The sequence below is a fragment of the Meles meles genome, chromosome 3 (genome assembly GCF_922984935.1).
Source record: "Meles meles chromosome 3, mMelMel3.1 paternal haplotype, whole genome shotgun sequence".
Classification (NCBI taxonomy): Eukaryota; Metazoa; Chordata; class Mammalia; order Carnivora; family Mustelidae; genus Meles; species Meles meles.
The window spans coordinates 51607775-51630151 of record NC_060068.1 but is presented as its reverse complement, the minus strand read 5'-3'; the positions used below and the strand labels follow the sequence as shown (position 1 = coordinate 51630151).

At 37.7% G+C, this 22377-nt stretch overlaps 1 protein-coding gene and 1 long non-coding RNA gene across 2 annotated transcripts in view; one reads left to right on the top strand and one right to left on the bottom strand.

Moving 5' to 3' along the window:
* Positions 1 to 22377, bottom strand: part of LOC123938052 — a 135223-nt gene that overhangs the window by 35688 nt on the left and 77158 nt on the right. The window contains exon 2 of the long non-coding RNA XR_006817664.1: positions 17175 to 17294. This is a non-coding gene — a long non-coding RNA (uncharacterized LOC123938052). The remainder of the gene's footprint in view (positions 1 to 17174; positions 17295 to 22377) is intronic.
* LOC123938051 (40S ribosomal protein S24-like) lies at positions 1947 to 2345 on the top strand. Its single transcript, XM_045998996.1, has one exon. The coding sequence runs from the start codon at positions 1953 to 1955 to the stop codon at positions 2271 to 2273; it is 321 nt and encodes a 106-aa protein (XP_045854952.1). The 5' UTR covers positions 1947 to 1952; the 3' UTR covers positions 2274 to 2345.

The following is a 22377-nucleotide window of genomic DNA, read 5'->3' as shown; positions in this document are numbered from 1 at the left end:
CAAAATGTTGCTGTTAACATGAGATGAGGTGACCTATGCCGAGTGCTTTTAACAACTGGAAGCCATCTATCGGTGTTAGTGCAGGAAGCTAGTGCTTCGAGAAGCTAAGGGACTACTCCAGGGTGTATCTGCCAGTTGGTGGCAGAGCCAGGTTTCTTTAGGTGGTACAGAGTAATTAAGTAAGAACTAAATGTGGAGTGAGAAGGAAGTTGCATTTCAAGCAGATCGTAGTTTTGCTTGGACTGTGCCCAGAATATCCTCGCCCCTTTTGTTAGTGCTGACTTGAAATATAACAACTAAAGTTGAGAGTTTTGAAAAATAAAACTGGCCTCAAGGTACTATTACTCTTAAGCCTCACTTGTTCGCGATAGATAGAATGGGGATGATGGCTTAGACAGAACATTGTGTCTATTGAAGCAGGTAATGCGTGTGGAGGTATTTCAGTGAACAGCAAGGAGCTATATGAATGTTATTATTACTGCCTCCCGCTTCCTCCATGTAATTTTATATTGCCTTTCTCACAACAGGAAGAAGAAAAATAGTTCTCATGCAAATTACACACGAAGTCACTGAGAGAGTTTCCTATAAAAGTTTTGGTGAAAAACATTGATTCCCCCACCCCCACCCCCAACCCCAGCATGATGAGTCCATTGAATCTTCTTTTCATGACACCCGTTTCATTTTTCAAAAATTCTTTATTCTTTTATTTTTCTCTCAAAGGCCATTACTGTATATGTGTTATGTTTTGATCCTGCCCTGTCTCCTACTGTTAATCATTTTATCTTTTTCCTGTCATTAATCTGTACCATATACTCTTTTTATCTTACCACCTGAGTAACTTTTTCCCTCCCGCCACACCCGCCAAACTTGCGGTGTCTTATAAATAAGTGTTTTGAATGTAGACAGATTCTTCCGGGACTTTTTCAGTTGCCATTTGGGAAAATGGCTAAGATTCTGAAACTTGTGCTTCTTTTTAAGAGAACGACAATAAAAGAAAACTGTCCTGGATTGTAACTCTTTCTCCTCCCCAATTTATGGAGCTCCCTCTGCAGAAGGAAAGAATCCATAAAGAATCTCAAATAAACACCTAATAAAAGAAATTTAGCTCACATTAAAATACTAGAATACCAGATGGTGGAGTTTAAGTATTATTCAACTACTGTTTATCCTACCCAGTGCTCATTTTAAATTCAACATTTTTGAGAATTATTCATGGAGCCACGGTTGTATTTCATGCAGATAACAAGCTTAGTTTGGAGTGAATTACCAGAATGCACCCATAATTTCCATACTTCCTTGGTTATTGTTAATTTGGATTGCAACTATTAGTTAAAGTTGAGAGGCTTTCGAAAACAAACTGACATCAAGCTATCGTGGACAATAATTTGTTCTGCAAACTGCGGGGAGGGCAAATCATTAAATTTTACAGGGCGGAGGAACTCACCAAAGAATGTGATGTTCCATCTGCCAAAGCTGAAAAACACAACTGTTTGATGAGTGGGTTTCTTTCTCTGTAGCAGCCTGCCCACTGAGCAGGCAATTATTCTTGCTTTTATCTAATGGCTATGGTGTAGCTTTTAAGTGAAAGTAGAATGCAATTTCATCTTCCAACACCCCCCCACCATGTGAATGGATAAAAGATCAACAGAGCTGTCTCTAACATAGCACACCTCCCTGTGTGAAGTCAAAGGGCCCCTTGAGTTGATCACGAGGACACACATGACAGGTGTAGATTACTGGGCTCCTCCCATGTCTGGTTCCCACCATACATTTGAATTTTATTCACCTTGTGTTAGGGAAAATGACAAGCTCTCCTGCTCCACTCATTAAAAAAGTATTAGGAGACCTTTTAAAAGAACAACATCCATTCCAATGCTAAAAGCTCATGCTTTGACAGCTTGAAGAGTTTCCACCCCACATTTAAAATTAACCTTTGAGGCTCGGCCGCCATCATGAATGACACAGTAACTATCCGGACCAGGAAGTTCATGACCAACCGACTACTTCAGCACAAACAAATGGTTATTGATGTCCTTCATCCTGGAAAGGCAACAGTACCTAAGACAGAAATTCGGGAAAAACTAGCCAAAATGTACAAGACCACACCAGATGTCATATTTGTATTTGGATTCAGAACCCATTTTGGTGGTGGCAAGACAACTGGCTTTGGCATGATTTATGATTCCTTGGATTATGCAAAGAAAAATGAACCCAAACATAGACTTGCAAGACATGGTCTGTATGAGAAGAAAAAGACCTCAAGAAAACAGTGAAAAGAACGCAAGAACAGAATGAAGAAAGTCAGGGGGACTGCGAAAGCCAATGTTGGTGCTGGCAAAAAGAAGTGAGATGGAGATTGGACAACAGAAGGAGTAAAGATGCTGCAGTGGCTTTATCTGTGGTGATTGCGCAGATTTTTCATGAGAGGATTAATAAACTAAAAATGTTAAAAAAAATTAACCTTTAAAAAAAAAGGTTAAATTCAATAGGACACATTCCCAATGCCTAAAAAGAGGTTTTACATGGGAAAACGGTCTTAAAAAAATCTCTTTCTGATTTTATTGTTCAATTTTCCAAGTTTTGAGATCAACAAAAATTGAAGGGACTTTGCTAACAATCCTCCTATATGTCATCATTACTACTCCCTATTGTTGAGCATTTACTATGTGCTAGCACACAATGCCAGGAGCACCACACCCATGATCTCATGTAACTCCTACAATGAACCTGCAAAGGGTTGTCATTTCACAAATGAGGAAACAACCTTAGAGAGGTTAGTAAGTACAGAGCTGAAATTCCAACCTGACATTGTCTGATTTCAGGGCTTGTGTTTTGATCTATAACAGTGTACTTCCTCCTCGAGCATAGTAGATGTGAAATTATGTATGAAAGTTCATACTTACATTTTCTTTTCTTTTCTTTTTTTAAAGATTTTATTTACTTATTTGAGAGAAAGAGAGAGAGAGCAAACACAAGTGGTGGGGAAGGGCAGAGAGAGAGGAAGAAGCAGGCTCCCCAATGAGCCGGGAGCCCAATGCGGGGCTCAGATTCCAGGACCCTGAGATCATGACCAGAGTCAAGGGTAGATGCTTAACTGACTGAGCCACCCAGGAGCCCCAATACTAACATTTTAAAAGTGACACACAAAGAAGAAAGCATGCTTTATTTTTTAAAATGCCTAATGGAAAGCTTATCTTGGGTGCATATTTTTGCCAAACCCCACTCCTGTACCATTTGTGACACTGTGGGGAACACGTAAATATTAACACACTCCCATGGAAAAGCATGTACCTTATGCCATCACTGAATGGCTCCTTATGTTCTCTCTAAGCTTAAAGTTACTCATTTGTAAGAGGAATAATTATGGTCTCTGCATCATGTCAGGAGGTAATTCTCCATGAGTGTCTTGCATTTCCGTGTGTCCTGCCAGCTGGGCACTGACTGCCTTTGTTCTGGCCTGTTTGTTCAAGGATGTCTATATAGTGAATAGCCTCAGAAGATAGTGAAAGTGTCTTTTTCTGAAGCAAAGAGTGGCATGATTACTGTTTATTTTAAAATATTCAGTTTCCCTACATTCAGGGCTCCTCTCCTATAACGCAACCCACTGTATGTGCATGTGTCTCCTAACCTTCTTTGTTGTCCTGTGGGAACTGGAGCTTAGAGAATTGGCCCAAGAAAATGCTGGTATTCTGGTTCCTGCTACTTCTGTGGATAATGAAGTCCTTCATCTCTGACCCAAGAATCTTATGTCTTCTGCCAGCATCCATAAAACTGTGGCAGGCCATCTTGTTAGTTTCAAGTAGAGTGACATCTCAAACCCTTCATAATTCTTGATACCTCATATAGCTGTGACAAATGAGAAAATATGTGTAGAAAACTTGGTGACTGGCACATAGAAAGTACTAAATACATATTGGATATTGATGATATGACTGACTCAGAAAAAAATATATAATTGGTTCATTAATAAAATAGGTATTTTGATGTTTTATATGAATTAATTTCAAATTGCTTTTTATGTGATAAACTAATAGTAACATTCTTTTATATATGCTATAGTTAATTCAGTTGGGACTCTTACAGGGTCAAGTCAATTCTGCAAAGATAGGGTTCATGAATTTTTTGCCTCATGGCTATGGCAGTTGGTACAGAAAAAGCTCTGAAGGAATGTTTTCTACTGTAATTTAAATATAGGTCTTGCATTGTTATAATAATAAAACATTGGGAGAAAATTAACAAACCAATCATACAAGTATCATTCAATAGTCTACCAAAGTTTAATGACCCTAAATCCCATGGTTCTTTACATACATGATTTGAGGAACCCTAAAAATATCATTTTTAAACATCTGTGAACCATATAACTCACTGTTGCAAAAATGAGTTAAGAAATACAAATGAGGGGCGCCTAGGTGGCTCAGTCACTTAAGCATTCAACTCTTGATTTCAGCTCATGTCATGGTCTCAGGGTCATGAGATTAAGCCCTCATCAGTTCTGTGCTGGGTATGGAGTCTACTTAGGATTCTCTCCCTCCCTCTCCCTCAGTCCCTTCCCCCCTAAAAAAAAAAAAAAAAAAAAAAAGAAAGAAAGAAAGAAAGAAATACAAATGATAATGTAGCTCTGATAACTATGAAATCTGTCTGGAATTCCTTCCATTTATCTTCACAATTTATCTCTTTATTTTAGCTCTGCCCTTGAATTATCAAAAAAAGGGAAGGTTTTGTTTTGTTTTGTTTTGTTTTGTTTTTCTAGTACTAATGGCAAAAGGTTTCACTCCTTATGTCCTTTTCATGGTGCTCTGGTTCTACATGCTATGTCTTTAGCAATTTGAAGATTCCCTACTTTAGGATTATTATAATGGCCACCAATTACTTATGGCTTTTGTTGTCACCAGTGGAGTTCTTCCGTCTGTGGGTTACATTTACCTTTTCTTCAAAATTGAGCTATTTACTGGGTGAAATTTAAGGAGAAATAGGATATTTGAATAATTTCAAAGTATCTCTTACCATAAGTAAATAAATGCTTAATTAACAAAGGGAAAAAATAGTAGATGTGTGAATGAGGAAATTTGGCAGACACAGCCTTAATCAAGATTAACATCAACAGGGGTGCCTGGGTGGCTCAGTCATTGTTAAGCATCTACCTTCCACTCAGGTCATGATCTCAGGATTGGTCCTCCTGGTCAGTGAGAGATCTGCTTCTCTCTCTCCCTCTGTTTCCTGCTTGTGCTTGTTCTCTCTTTCTCTCTCTCTATCTCAATAAATAAATAAAATCTTAAAAAAATCAATAATATATGATGTACTCACATCATATACACTCTGGTATGGCACAGTGATGATGGGCAGGCCACTTCTGTGGTATTCTTTCAAATAATGCATAATCTCACTCTAAGCATGAGAAAACATTAAACAAACCTAACTTGAGGGAACATTCTACAAAATAGTCTTCCAAAACCTCGAGGTAATAAAATACAACAAAAGACAGAGGAGATGTTAAAGATCGGAACAGACTAAAGATGTGACGAACAAAATGCAGTATGGAATCCTGAGTTAGATCCTGGAACATAAAAAAAGGACATTGGTAGAAAAACTGGTGTAATCTGAATAGTCTGTAGTTAACTGCATTGTATCAGTAGTAATTTCTTGGTTTAGAGATAAGCACTCTTACTTCAGGTTATGTAAGGTATTAACATTAAGGGAAGCTAAATGAAGTGTACATGTGAACTCTGTACATTATTTTTCAACTCTTCTAGAAGCCTAAAATTACAGTAAAATAAAAAAGATTTTTTTAAAAAGAAAAAGTGAGTGATTTTTTAACCATTGTGATAAAACCCTGGTTTTATTTTCCATGCTAGGAAATGAAGTTAAAAGATGAAAGAATACAACAGATTACTCTTCATAAGCAAGAATAATTATGTAATAGCATTGAGACATAGGATAAAGTGAGGTCATTTACAAAAGACATTCAGCAAAATGGCATCCCTTTATTTTGTTCTCTTTTAATGTGTAGATAGGTGTATAGACATAGTCTATCTTCCCAAACAGATTTTAAGACCTCCTACTCTATTTTCTCACTGTCTGGCTCAGGTTTTTAATCACACTAGGTGTTCAAAGAATGTGTGTTTAGCTTGTTGAGAAGGTTAACCAGTGCTCTCTGCTGGCTCAGGATATGCTAAAAGGGGTTTTAGAGTTTATAAGACCCAAGGTTACATTTTGGCTTTTCCATTTACTAACTGGCTAACTTTGGATATATCGCTTCCTCTCTTTTTGCTCAGTTCCTCCATGTGTTAAAGCGGAAGTAGTTAGCTCGCGTCCCTGGAATGTGTCGGATTTCAGTGAGCTAACAAATGTGAACAGCACCAGAATGGAAGCAGGGGATGAAGGATCTCTATTTTGTTCTTTTAAACTGAAGACAAACTTTGTCATCTCCCAGTTTTGACTATAGGATCGAATTTTACTAACTCAGAGGTCTCCATACTATCCACAGAGTCTTAAGTACAGGACCAGAGGCGTCCTTTGAGCCCATCTCTTCACAAGTTTGGATCTTAGAGACAGAGTTCTGGGTGTGCAGTCTGCCATTGCTCAGCAGAAAGCAAGTAAAACAGCTGCTCTCTCCTTCCCACCAAGGTGTGAGCTCATTTTCTTTCAATAGCCCTTTAGGCTGGCTTGACCTAGAAGGCAGTCAAGTTGGATGATGGAAAGAAGTTACCAATGACAGAAGAAAGTCTGTGTGACCCGGTGCTGAGGGAAGAGACCCAGGTGAATCGCAAAGGATGACCTCATTTGGAGATGCCAGGCAAGGTGAAACTCAAGGGCTTCTTTGAGGCTGAAGAGATTTATGGGGAGGACAGTCCTATTTCCAGTTTCTTTAATGGAGATAACTGGCCTTTTGCAAGGACCTGATATAGGTCATCTGACCTCCAAGCACCTCTTTCTTGACCTGGAAAGGTGTAAGTCCAGCTCCTGTTTGTCCTGCCTTGGTGCAAATACCATGAATTCCCATCACAAATTTGAGAACAATTTCTGAATAGCGTTCTTTTAGCAGCTGAAGGAAGCTTTTCTCGAGAGCTACTTTTAGAATCCAATTTTGCTCTTTTTCAGTAAAAGGACAATTAAAAACAGCAACAAAAAGCAATGCTTATTTTTCTCTGAGGCTTTCCACTGAGGTTTACTTTATTCATCTGTTTTTATATATTTACTGCAATTTTGTCTCATTATGTAGAACAACACTAACCAGCATGCACTTCTGTCATCATCTAAGCATTCCCTTCTTTTGGGATTTCTTTTAATGAGTATCACCTCTGAATAATATGAAAAAATACCACCAATTTGAAGAAACCATCAGAGGAAGCCCCACGTTATCTTCCATTTCCCTTCTATAATAGTTGTTCTCCATGCTTATGAGTGAGGATATATCTGTGTTTCAAAGCCTCCTGACAATCTGCACAGTAAGTGTTATTACTTTACAGTCATATTATTTTGACTCAAACAGCATTACCCAGTTTGATCGCTGACCTTATTTACCCAGTACTAATACAAATTGACTTTTTCTTGATGTTTTGGGGAATACAAAAGATGGATTTTTAGGAAGTGATCTCCAAGCTCAGAGTTTATATCTAAGAGTAGAAGTAGAATATCTAGCAAGAAATTTAAATGTTTCAAAAAATCAAGTTTTATCAATTTTGAGCATATTCAAAAGTATAGAATGTGGGGTGTTAATGAATGAGTCAGTTGGAGAGAAACTGGTAGTAACAAGAGTTTTTAAAAATACATATCCTCCCTTTTCCAGAAATTCTACTTCTAGAAATTAAAATAACTTCTAGAAATTGAAATTCTTCTTCCATTGAAATAAATAGATGTGAACAGAAGTTCATGTATGGTTATCCACTACAATGTTATTTATAAAAACAAATTATGAAAACATTATGCTATACCTGGCAATAAATTATTGCACATCTGTTGAAAACTATGAAGCCATTAAAATATAGTGACAATGATATTTAATGATCAGGGGAGATATTTACAGCATATTAACTGAAAAAATCAGGTACAAAATGTGCAGTATGTTTTCCAAATTTGTAAAAAGTATACATGCATATGTAGGTAAATACGAGAAATAAATGGAGTATATACCCAAACTCTTCTATGATTATTTCTGAGTGGCAAGATTAACATTGATTCTATATGTGTTTTATATGTGTTTTGTACTTTTCAAGGTTTTCAATAAAAAGCATATATTATTTTGAATTTCAAAAAATAGTCACTTTTTTTTTTAAGTGATTTGGATTTTGAAGATGTAGATTACAACAGAGAAATTTCAAAAATATTTTGGCTGTATTTGGGTCATTATGTAAAAGCTTCATGTGCTGATCACTCAGGATTACTTCTATGTCTTGTCAGTTTTCAAACACATTATTCTATAAAAACGTATTTTACATATTTGTTTAAATATGGGGGACATTTTCTTTTTCTTTTTTTCTTTTTTTATTTCATTTTTTTCAGTGTGGAGAACATATTCTTAAAGAAAACAGTAATTCAGATAATCTGTGAAGAAGCTTCTGGGTGCTTACCCTCTACAAAGCTCTCTGCTACACCCCGTGAAGAACACAAAATGAATGAGAAACAGCTAAGTTGTCAGGGCATGCGGATTAGTGGATTTGTCCAAGGTTACCCATCAATGTGCAGGCAAAGCCAGAAATCAAAAAACAAGACACATCTGGCAGCCAAGGATCCTTAAGTCCCATCGATGACTCATACTGTACCTCGCAATGTGGGCGTTGACTTATCTTATCCCATGTGTTACCAGTTCTGGAGACACTTGGAGATCTAACATTAAACCATCACCAACCAGATCTCTTTCCCCTATCTTCACTGTTGCTGAGGCCTGTCACTGCCTTTACCCCTCTTCACTCTCCTTTTCCTTTCAGTTTTTATTTGTAGTAAGGTCGATCATATATAACATTGGAAGACTCTACTAGGTAAACTAGTTTGCATGAAACACAGCATAGCCCCACCCCTCCTCAACTTTGTCCTCCCCAGAATTAATCATTTTCATCCCTTTTACCTGATTATGTTGTTATTTAGCTTCCTGACTATAATAGTATTGTTTGTTGCTACTTCTCAATTTTTCAGTTTCTGGCATTGTTAACTGACTTCCCATTACAGAAGACGAGAAGATGTATCTCTCTTTCTCTCTTTCCTCCTTTCCCTCTTCACATATGTATAGTCCTCTCATTTCCTTCTCCTCCAGTGGAGTTATGATGTAATTTTGGTTAAATTAGTATTACATATTAATGCTTTGTTATCATTACATAAATTCTATTTCTAGCTGAGACATAGTGTAAACTATGAGCACCATTCTTTGCCTACACAACATTTTGTTTTCCCTGGAGTTACAATTGTTTTCATTTGTTTCATTTTTTATGTGTGTAATCACTGTTCAACCTCTCTTCCACAATTGTCTAAATCTTCTCTCAAGAGTCTTCCTGAAAACTCTTCTGGGTTTTCATTTCTGACTATAATATTTTTCATTTGTAAAAGCTCTTCTTTATAATCTGAATGGGTTGAGTATTTATTATAGCAACCTGTTCTTGCTTTTGCTTGCATGATCTCTCATTTCTGTAGATATTACTGCTGTTTTGTTTTTATTTTTAGGTTTCCTTTTTCCTGTAGTCTCTGTTATCTCCAAGTTGCTTTAAATCTGTTCGTTTTGGTTTCTATCTTTCAAATTATATGCTGGCTTCCAATGTCTGATAACTCCTAGTTGTCTTATATTATTGTTGTCTTCTCATATTTTGTAAGACTTTAGATATAATTATATATGCATATATATTATTATCTCCTCAGAAGGATATATATTGTCTTTTCATAGTTTCTAGTACTGAGTTTATTAATTTGTCTTATAGATTGTGAATTGCATTGTAACATCATCAGATTGGGCTATTTACTTGACAAGTTACTGATGTCAGCATCTTAGAACTTCCTTTTGAGTTGATATTGTTTTTAAGACCTTTAATTTCTTCTCTGGATGGTGAAGGCCTGGCTACCAGGAAATGGGGAACTGAGTGGGGGAAGATGGTTAAATTTACTGAATTCCCCAATTTTTGAGATGTTACTCATACCCTCAACTTTTTCTTTTTGTTCCCAGACCAGAGACACCCCCGGTCTTACACAATACAAAAAATAAACCTCCAGTCCTCAGTAAACATAACTGACATCTATTCAGAAATTTTTAAAAAATTTTATTTATTTGTCAGAGAGTGAGAGAAAGGAGTACAAATGGGGGGAACAGCAGGCAGAGGGGGAAGCAAGGAGCCCAACATGGGACTCCATCCCAGGACCCTGGGATCATGACCTGATCCAAAGGAAGAGGCTTAACTAGGTGAGCCACTCAGATGTCCCTATTCAGAAATCTTACATAAGAACAGAATTTGTCCAAGCATGTCTGTCTATAGTCTTGTCACATTTTGGGGAGAAACATGCTTCACAATTCCTAAGAGCAAATAATAGCTTAATAAGAATAACAAAATTATGAAGCATCGAAAGTACACATCAATCATAATGGTTTGTATTCCAAGCATATAAAGTATGCGTGGCCAATTTCAAATTAGAAGGAAGTGAGGATAGGTATTGGGGCCCTTGCTTTCTCAGTACTCAATCCTGAGCATCCTATCCTTTCAAGAGAAGATGGCCCAGTGTAAATGTCTCCCAAGGGCAGAATAACACCATATAAATTATATTCAATGGTCTACATTGCAATGTGCTTCTAACCATATTGCTTAGTTAACTTGGAGTGCTTTTTCAGACTACCTCTCTGAGATCAAGGTGAACTTTAAGGTAAAAATACATATTTGCTTTCACTATTAAAGTAAAATTCATCCCTAGCATTTATCTATAGTGCCAGAGTTCCTAAAGCACGTTGTTCAACAGAATATTCTTTTCCTAGGCTCCTATTTATAAAGACATCAAAGAGTTGAGGGAAAAACATTTCTTTTCAACCACAGTGTGAGGCTTCTTTCATGTTTTGAAAGATCTTAACTTTTATTTGGGTTTGAGTATGGGTTTCTTTCTGATGGCATCTGACATTTGAGTAGGTCTTGTTAATAAAATATAAGCCACCTTCCATTTGACTGAGGATGATTAATTTCATCAATTGGGCTTTCTTATATTTTTTCCTGTAAATTAAGTTTGTAACTTTGAAAAATATGAGACAATCAAGTTATTGTTATTTGAAGTAGATACAGTGTGTCATGCTGCAGTTTGGTTTATAATGGTAGCTTATAGCCATACTTATAACCATCTAATGGGAGCTTATAACCATTATGGTGAATTATAGGAGTTTCCTGGCTGGACTTCATTAACCATCTGGCTTTAAACATTTATTTGCGGTTACATATGTTATTTTTAGGGAAGAGCACCTGAACATCTATTGAAAACATTTGTTTCATCTTGTTCTACATATTTTTAAAGGGCATGATTCTCAGTGTTGTTAAAATCTCTTAGATTCTATTATATTTTCATCTTTGACTTATATATAATTTATCCAAAGAAAATGCCAGTCATGTTATCAAGTCTTGGTCCTATAAGCTTCTTTTCTTCAAGAAATTTCCTAGGTAGTGTAATAGGAAAAGAGAGTAGATGGAAGACAAAACAAATCTAATCCTGTATATTTCCATTCCAAAAATAATAAACCTTTCAGGTTTATTTATATACTTTATATAAATATTCTTTCAGGAGTTGGATGTTGGGGTGCCTTAAATTAGAGGATGCCAAAATCATTGACTCATTAATTTTTTTTTAATTTTTTAAAAAATTTATTTATTTATTTGACAGACAGAGATCACAAGTAGGCAGAGAAGCAGGCAGAGAAAGAGAAGAGGAAGCAGGCTCCCCGCAGAGCAGAGAGCTCAATGGAATCATGAACCGAGCTGAAGGCAGGGGCTTAACCAATTGAGCCACCCAGGCGCCCCTTGACTCATTAATTTAGTCAGCAAATATTCACTAAGAACTTTTTAGGGAATAGGTGCTGAAAATACTGGAGTTACAACAGTAAATAACAAGGCCCCTCCTCCACGTAGTTGGACAACAAACACAGGAAAGGACAAAAATAATCTATAGATAAGAGTATGAATGAGATAAATTGGACTCTGTCATGGAAAAAAAAAATAGGGGAGGAAAGCTACTTTAGATTTGGTGGTGAGGAAAAGTCTCCCTGAAAATATAATAACTGCAATCATGTGAACAACCAATAGAAGAAACTTCCTGGTCGACGAGTGAATTCCAAGGACCTCAGTCTGTAAAGAGCTTCATGTGGTATGGGATAGAAAAGGGGCCTCTGTGTTTAGAGCACAGTTAGTGCCAGCAGTAGGGAGGAGTTTGGAAGTGCCGGCAGGCATCAGAGCCTATAAGGCCATGATAAGGAGTCTGGATTTAATTTTCATTGTGAGTTACATTTTAAAAATATTATTATGACTATGATGTAGAAAAAAATTCTAGTGGTACCTGGATGGCCCAGTTGGTTGAGCGTCCCACTCTTAGTTTTGGCTCAGGTCATAATCTCAGGGTCCTGGGATCAAGTCCTGCGTCGTAGGGCTCCAAGCTCTGTGGGGTATCTGCTTCTCTCCGCCTTTCACTCTGTCCCTTCCCCCACTTTCACTCTCTCTCTTTAAAATAAATAAATAAATATTAAGCAAAAAAAAAAGAACCCTAGGAAGGGGAGAGTTAAAAGATAGAAACAACTTAGAAGGCAGGTACAGGAAGCAAAGTGGCAGAAAATGATAACCCAGACTAGGATAATGAGGTGGAGGTGGAAAGAGATAGACAGGTGGGTGGTTTTGAAGGTGTGTCAAGATGACATACTGATAGATTGTTTGTGAATAGTCAGGCAAGGACAGGAAGCAAGGATGGCTTCTAGGATTTTGGACTGAACAAATGAATGGATAAATTTGCCATTTACTGAGATGGAAATTCTGGAAGAGGAAGAAATGAGTGTACCAGGAATTCATTTTTTTAATAAGATAAATTTTGAGGTGTCTATTAGACTTTAAGATGAAGACAGTATGGGGAAGGTATGTGCTATGGTGAGTGCTGTGAAGTGTGTAAACCTGGTGATTCACAGACCTGTACCCCTGGGGATAAATACATTATATGTTTATAAAAAAAATTAATAAAATTAATAAAATTAAAAAATTAATTAAAAAAAGATGAAGACAGTAGAAGGAAGTTGATTATGCATTTTGAGAGGTACAAATGGGTCAAGATAAATAAAGACTACCTAGGAGAAGAGTATAGACCAAGAGAAGAAGGCCCAGAGTAAGTACTGCACTGGTGATGTTCCAGGAAGGAAACAAAAAGTATAATAATTAGAATTACAGTCGACTCTTGAATGATGCAGGGGTTGGAGGTGTCCATCCCTGTGTAGCTGAAAATCCACTTTTAACTTTTGACTCCCCATAAACTTAACAACAAAGAGCCTGCTGTTGACCTGAAGCCTTATATATAATACAATCAACACATACTTTGTATGTTATATGTATTATATACTATGTTCTCACAGCCAAGTAAGCTAGAGAATAGAAAATTTAAAAATGATAAGGAAGGAACAATACATTCACAGTAACGTACTGTATTTATTGAAAAAAATCTGCCTGTAAGTGTATTCATGCAGTTCAAATGTGTCGTGTTTGAGGGTTAGCTTGTATAGGGAACTGGTTTTGCAGAAGCTGGAAGGCTGAACGAGAAAAGGGAAGATGCTGAGGTGCCTAGAAACTAATGACCGACTGTAGGAAGCAGCTACTATTCTCAAGCTTGGAGATTTTAGGGAAGAGGCCCTTAACCAGAATCTTTGAACTAGGAGGAGGGACCCTACAGATCCAGTGGTTGGGCTTCTGGGAGACAACTCCATACAGCAGGTGCTTGAACTCTGGAGGAGGTGCATAGACCAGTGGGTTTTCCCAGGGCACAGGAAGAGTAGCACAGTTGGTAAGGGGATCCTGTGTGCCCCCTAGGAGGACTGCCAAGCTTGGTTCCTACTAGGCATCTCAGTGAGAAAGGAATTCTGAGTGCTGGAAGAAGGCGGAAGTTGTAGCCAACTTTTATTATGGGCTATCATTGAAGATTGTTCACAGGAAGTAGAAAAAAGGAGATAAGCCCTTCTTCTTCTCTTAGCTGCTTCCAGTATTGGAATATTGGAGTATTCCAATCCCATTGGTAGAACCTATTTGGAAGCCAATTGACAAGGAAATTTTGGAGATACGGTTTGAGTAATCCCAATCCACCAGTAGAGAAGGTAGGCTTATAACTGGGAAATGGCTTCTGAATATTCTTTGATTTTCAATGTGAGGTGACAATTCTGCTTTTATAGCAGGTATGAAGTTCTTGCATGAATATAAAGTGAAGGCTATTAAGGAGGCATTATTATACTGATGGTCCTGCAAGGGCAAAGAAATACCTCTTTACCTATCAGCAGACCTAGGTCAGGCATGGGGTCTCACCTAGTTTCTCTCCTATGCTGAAACCAGAACAAGAGTTTCCTTCCTGATCCTCCCCTGGAAGAAACAGCCTAACATTTTCTTGGGCACTTCCCAGAAATATTTTTTGCATGTATGGGAATCTTTTTTTATTCACCCATTTATTCAACATTTATTAAGAACCTATTCCCTAGGGGTGCCTGGGAGGCTTAGTTGGTTAAACATCTGCCTTTGGCTTAGGTCATGATCTCAGGGTCTTGGGATCAAGCCTGGCATTGGGCTCCCTGCTCAATGGGGAGTCTGCTTCTCCTTCTTCCTCTGCCCCTCTCCCTGTTCACTCACTCACTCTCTCTCAAATAAATAATTTATATCGAAAAAAAAAAACAAAAAACAAAAAGAGAGAGAACCTACTCTGTATTTGGCGCAGCTCTAAATATTGGAGGCATAGAGATGAACATGACAACATTCCTATCCTTTTGGACCTTAAATCCTAATAAGTTGAAGTATGTGCAAAAGGGAAGGGTTGGTAATAAACCTATAAAACAATTTTTAAAATGAGATGTTTTTAAGTAGTACTATGTCCTATGAAGAAAATCAACCCAGATAACAACACAAGTGACGGAATTGGGGCACAGACTCTATTTCACAAACATATTGGTAATATCACACAGTTCCCAGCAAAAGAGGCTGATTTCTTCAGTGAGATATGGCTACTAGCAGGTCAAAGTTCTCTATAAAGAGGGATCCGCACTAAAATGTAAAAGATCAGTAGAAGCCAGCCCTGTGAAATTCGGGACATTTAGACAGAAGAGATAGCAAGTACAAAGGTCCCAAGGCTGAAATGAGTCTTTTCTCTCATCTGGGGGAAAGGCCTGAGGGCGGTGAATGAGGAAAAGTGGCAAAGTATCTGCCCGTTCCAGTACCTATATTACTTCCTTTAGCAAAATATCTTAGAAGTCAGACCTATCAGAATATCCCTCCTCTTAATTACCGCATTTTACTATTGTCAGACATTTAGATTGCTTGTATTCTTTTGTTCTTCCAAATTGTATTTGTGCTGTAATAAATACCATTGTACATACAGTTTTGCAGGTTGGGGTGATTACACCTGTAAGAGGTGTGTGTGCATTATAAATTTTGCTATGTTCATTTTACATTTTGGTAGATATGTCCAAAGAGACTTCTAAAAATTTTATCAATTTCCATTCCACCAACAAAAAGGCACCCTCATCTGTCCAGTGAACCATAAAATGTTCAGGTCTTAATCAGTCACATGAAAATGGTATTTCACTATAGTTTTATTTTGTCTTAGTTTCTTTGTTAGAGAGATCTAGTTTATTTTCATGTGTTTAAAAGTCATTTGCTTTTCATGTATATTTTCATTGCTTTTCATGAATTCTCAGCTCATGTTTTTAGCCAATTTCCACTGGATTACTAAGTTTATTTCTGTAGTGACTACGTTACTGGTTGTGTCCTCCAGCCAAGCTATAGGGTTAATGATTATGCCCATGAATGGGAAAGATCAATGAAGATCCTTATCCAGTCTACAAATTGTTGTGGTAACTTTGGATTCTTCCCTATACTCTAGCTTAGGAAGGTGAAACAGAATATTTCTAGTGGAAGGGTAGGGGTGGGAACCAAGATTTCATCTCTCTAGTCCCCCACCATGTCCAGATTCTAAATCTTTGGCACAGAGTTGAGAAACATCCCCCACCCACAAGGTACTCTGAGAAAATCCAAATGTGATCACAGAGACTTCTTCCCAGTTCCATGTATTTCTCTTCCCTGACACAGATTGCAGAGGTTTTTGGTGGTAATTTGTCTCATGCTTGTATTTATGGCTGGATGAACATGTGAGAATCTTTCTATTATGCATTCAATGTAGTTATGGCCATGAGTAATAGAATACAAATATGTTAATCAGAAGAACCAAGAAGAGGATAATATAATATAGTACTTGTCTCCAAATCCTTTTGCATCACCCCCCTCTCCCCAACAGACTTCCTTATTCAAACACACATACACAATTTTGTATACATATTGGAATCTACGTTTGCTGTGATTTAAAAACAGTAATCAGAGAGATATTATTCTCACTAGAAATGATTAAACAAAGATGCATAATTCTGGAGATCAAATAATCACACATATAGAATATTTTTCCATAGTGGAGACCCTCTCCCGCCTCCACCCCACCCCAGTTGATGTCATTGTAAATAACCAGGTAGTGTCAGGTTTACCTAAATCCATTCCCATTTTTGTAAACTACAAATCATATATGCTCTATCATATGATCTTGAGCAGAGAACCTGATGGGGTGAAAAGAACTTTTATAAAAAGGTAAAAAGTCAGGGAGCCTGGGTGGCTCAGTGGGTTAAAGCCTCTGCCTCCAGCTCAGGTCATGATCTCAGGGTCCTGGGATCGAGCCCCGCATCGGGCTCTCTGCTCAGCAGGGAGCCTGCTTCCCTCCCACTCTCTCTGCCTACTTGTGATCTCTCTCTGTCAAATAAATAAATAAAAATCTTAAAAAAAAAAAAAAGGTAAAAAGTCATCTCTAGGGATTTCAAAGACTTCCTGCAGAAATACTTTAATTTTAGGGCCTCTACAAGAGAGTCATGCTCTAAAATTTAGAAGAATTACTAAGTGTTAATTATAATATAATTTACTCTTACAAGTTCTCCATTTTACTTCTTGCCTGTGTCTTACCTTTAATTAATGTTTCTCTTTGAGCTAGGAGAGCAGTAATTTTCTTGGCTGTTTTTTCACTAAGAGATTTGTTATTCTTTCCAGATCTTGGTCTTTAGCTTCTTTTCCACTAAGAGAAATCTAAAAAAAAAAAAAAAAAAAAAAGAAAAAAAAAAGAAAAAAAGTTCAGAGTCAAATACAGGGATTCTACTTTTCTACTTTCTGAAATATTCTTAAAATATTGTCAATTTCAGAACTTCCCTGAGTCAGTGCTGAACAATATTTCCTATTTCCCTCTATGGCTCTCATTAATTCATTCATCTGTTTGAGCATTTGTTCATTTATATATCTATTCATCCAACAAAGTTGTTGGGCGTACTTTGGTTTTCTCTGAAGGCATTTCATTTATAGGAGAGATGTGGGAAAGAATAAGTGTAATATGAGTGCTTTATTCTATTCCAACCTCAAACTGGCCCTGTCAGTGCTGCAGTCTGAATGTTTGGGTCTCCCCACCCCTCCCACAAATTCCTATGTTGAAATCCTAACCACTAAAGATGATAGAATTCGGAAGTCAGGCCCTTGGGAAGCAATTAGTTCACAGTGGTGAAGCTTCATGAATACGACTGGTGACTTATTAAAGGGGCTCCAGAGAGCCCGTTAGCTCCTTCTTCCAGGTGAGAACACAATAAGTCTGTGACATGGAGGAAGGACTTCATCTGACTATACTGGCACCATGATCTTGGACTTTCAGCCTCCAGAACTGTGCTAAATAAATTTCTGTTGTTTATCAGCCACCCAGTCTGTGGTATTGTGTTGTGGCTTAGTCTTGAATAGACTAAGACAATCAAGTAAGACATATGTTGTTATTCTTACCTGATAGGTAAAGAAATGGAGGGTTACATGATGATTAAGTTAACCCTCCAGGGCCCTACATATAGTAAGTGTAGGACGAAAATACAAACCCGATTTTATAATTTCAAATCTGCATCTTTCTCACTGCCATGCCACATGGTGCAAATGTCCTTCCTTCAGAAGCTTCTGGAGGCAGCACTGCTGATATGGCCACCTTAGTGACCCTTGCCATCTATGCCATGAATCGTGAAATATGTTCATAAACAGACAAATTCACTAAATAGACTAATATGATATTCTCTTTATCTGTTAATAACAGAAGCACAAACTCATACCATACTCCAAAGTTCTCTATAGCTACGCTTCAGCAATAGCAACTTTAAAATCTAATTAAGTCAGTCCCATGCATGGAGGAATCAGACTCAACCCTCAGAGCAAACTAACATACATCTTCCCAATGATGTTATCTCTACTACACATTTTCCTTTCTTGCAATAACCCAAATTATCCTGGTGTTCCCTGCAGAGCCAAATTTTAATATACAGCAAGCCAAGTTGTGATAAGCTTGAGAAAGAGATAAAGCTAGGTGTGTATCACTGGCATAACAATACAAGCTGACTACTTAAGAATGATTTACCCAAAGGCAGAACTTAAACATGGTAGAGAGGCCAAGCCTGGGTGAGAAGAAACACACATAATTATAGTAGTTGTAAACAAATAACATAGAGATTGGGTAGGACGTCACCCTGTACCTTCTGACCCCTGGGGTTATGTAGGGTATGATCCAGGACTAGACAAAAAAAAGACTTCTACATCCAGGATGTCATTGGTCATATTTCTCCAGCTAGACCACTGAGACTCAATTTTGGGACTTTTGTTGGGACCACCAGGCAGAAAAAAAAATTCCTGCTTTTTATTCCTCCCTTATTTCCTCCTCCCTTCTTCCCTCCATTACCTCCCTGCTTTCCTTCCTTTCTTGATTTGAAGCTGGGACTATTTAAGTCTCTATAGTGCTTGTACAGTCCATACCACAGAAATCGGCTTAGAGTTAAGCCCAGAGAAAATCTGAATAAAGAAATGGAGGAAAACTGAATCCTAATATCGCATAAAACCCTGGACCCTGATGTGCTTGAAGTGAGAGCTACATACTACCTAGATAATTAAGTCAATGAATTTATTTCATTTCTCTTTCTCTTTCTGTTTCTTTTTACAACACTTTGATGTGTGTTCCTGTCACTTGCTACTAAGAGTTCTAATTCAGGAAAACAGCAATCAACTTTTTTTTTATCACTGATTTTGTATCTCTCTGTCCAAAAAATTATAGGTTATTAGGGACAGTGACCATTTAGCCCCATAAATCCTTACCTGTGCCATCTACAAGATTCAGCCTTATCCTTTTCATTGGTGTTTAGTGAACAACTGAAATATGTTTTGAGGAAATCATAGCCTAGAATGGTTTAAAATTTTATTTCTTAATGAAAAGTATATTCTATTATGAAACCCCGAGACCAGAAACAGTTAAATGCTTGCAAAGTTAATGGCATTTTCGGATGCTGTAATAAAGTGCAGTCTTTTATTTTAAAGATCACAGCCATTTAAAATGATCCAATAAACATGGTGCACTGACTTCCTCACAATGTTCTAGTCTCTTCCTCATAATCTTTTTCATCCTACTCTTTTTCGTTGAAAAAAACACTTCAGGTTTCAGGGAGATTTCATGATTAAGTGGTTCTATTTTGCGTGGTTTACTTAATAAGAGCTGGAAAGAAGCATGGTTCCTAAAAGTAAAGGTCTAAAAGTAAAGGGTAGAAACACTGTCTAATTGGCTTTTTTTTTTTTTTTCGCTTTGTATTCATTCACTCATTCCTTCCTTCAACGGCAAGAACAGAGAATTTTTCAGGAGCTGCAGACTTAATACACACAGCTTAGTAAGACATGTTCTCACTGTGTAGAGGCAGAGAGGGCCGAGCAAGCCAATTATTAGAGGGCTTTTTGTTTTCCTTACTCTAAAAGTCTCAGGGATATTTTTAATGTTTTCATTTGAAAACTTCTAGCTTCCAAATTATAAATTGAATTTTGGGCAAACAGTTTAAAGCAGAAACCAATTTGCAAGCCAAAAGTAGTTGACCCTTGAACAGTGTGAGGGTTAAGGGCATCTATCCCCCATGCAGTCGAAAATCCCCAGAAATCCTGCCTCCCTCAAAACTTAACTATTTAATAATCTGTTGAGTGGAAGCTTTATCAATAATATATTTTGAATATTATATGTATTATATACTGTCTTCTTACAGTACAGTAAGCCAGACAAAAGAAAATGTTGGATATTCATATTAGGAAAATCACAAGGAAGAGAAAATACATTCACAGTGCTATACTGTATTTATTGAAAAAAAAATCCACATATAAGTGGACCTGCACAGTTCAAACCTGTGTTGTTCAAGGGTCAACTGGATATTGATTTTTCTGGTTTTGGTGACATATAAACATATATCTAATATTGCCCTGATGGATAGGCTGAAGTTTAAAAATAAAACATAAAAACACTTTAATATTTCTTTTTTTAAAGTAAATGTTAGGCACTAAGGTGCTAAGTACTTTTTATAAGTATTTTCAATTAATATTCAGAATACCCTGTGAGGTTGGTACAGTTATCCCAAGGGACCATTCTTCTCTCTTGCTCTCCCCAGGCAGGCCCCATCCTCGAGGCAGTTGTGAAGGCCAGGGGGACCCCCTAGGAGGCTTCTATGTTCCAGACTTCTACAAGCAGGCGCCAGGAAAGTGGGCACCTGCCCATTCCCAGTCCAGAACTCCTGATTTCTGCGGTTTCCTCCTGAGCAGCAGTCTGACTAAACCAGGTGGCAAAATGTTGATGTGCAACTATCTGACCTATTACCTCTGCCTCTCACCAAACTCAGCCCTAAGAAGCCTCAGGTCATTAGTACCAGTTGCTCTGCCACGGCTCAAGAACATGACAACTTTTCCTGCATCATCATATTTTCCATCTTGACATATATCTTTGTGTATGACTTCATCCCCTTCCAAACTCTCTCCTAGATAATTCTTAGGGCCAAATCAATACAATTAGAAGGAATCGTTTTCCTTGTAATGTTATCATGTTAAAGCATGGATCCTATTGTCAGAGAGACCTGATATAGTGCATAATTATGTACTTTTGACCAAAATCTTTATTTCTTTCTCTTTTTTTAATTTAATTTTTTTAATTTAATTTTTTTCAGTGTTTTGAAATTCATTGTTTACACACCTTACCCAGTGCTCCATGCAATAAGTGTCCTTCTTAATACCCACCATCAGGTTCACCCAACCTCCCCACCCTCCCCTCCAAAACCCTCAGTTTGTTTCTCAGAGTCCACAGTTTCTCATGGTTTGTTTCCCCTTCTGATTTTCCCCAACTCATTTTTCTCCATCTCCCAATGTCCTCCATGTTATTCCTTATGCTCCGCAAGTAAGTGAAACCATATGATAATTGACTCTCTCTGCTTGACTTATTTCACTCGGCATAATCTCTTCCAGTCCTGTCCATGTTAATATAAAAGTTGGGTATTCACCTTTTCTGATGGAGGCATAATACTTCATTGAATATATGGACCATATCTTCTTTACCCATTTGTCTGTTGAAGGACATCTTTGCTCTTTCCACAGTTTGGCAACTGTGGCCATTGCTGCTATGAACACTGGGGTACAGATGGCCCTTCTTTTCACTACATCTGTATCTTTGGGATAAATACCCAGTAATGCAATTGCAGGGTCATAAGGTAGCTCTATTTTTAATTTCTTAAGGAATCACCATACTGTTTTCCAAAGTGGCTGCACCTTGCATTCCCACCAACAGTGTAAGAGGGTTCTCCTTTCTCCACATCCTCTCCAGCACATGTTGTTTATTGTCTTGTTGATTTAAGATCTTTATTTCTTTAACAGACAGAGATCACAAGTAGGCAGGGAGGCAGGCAGAGAGAGAGGAGGAAGCAGGCTCCCCGAGGAGCAGAGAGCCCGATGTGGGGCTCGATCCCAGGACCCTGGGATCATGACCTGAGCCAAAGGCAGAGGCTTTAACCCACTGAGTCACCCAGGCACTCTAAGATCTTTATTTCTATCTGGCCAGCATCCCACTTCGCTCCTGAGACTTCCTATTGTGTGGTTAAAGAATGAGGATCGTATCATGGTTCCGTGTCTTTCTTTCCTTATTTTGTCTTTGTCTCTCCTTGTGTTCTGGTGATCTATGCAGTTCCTCTCTCTTACTGGGTAAAGTTCTGCTATTTCTACTCTAGCCAAGTTATCTTCCTATACTACAGATGACTCCTCTGACTCCTCTGAGGTCTCTCAATAATTTTCATCTTACAAACGAAGACCATGA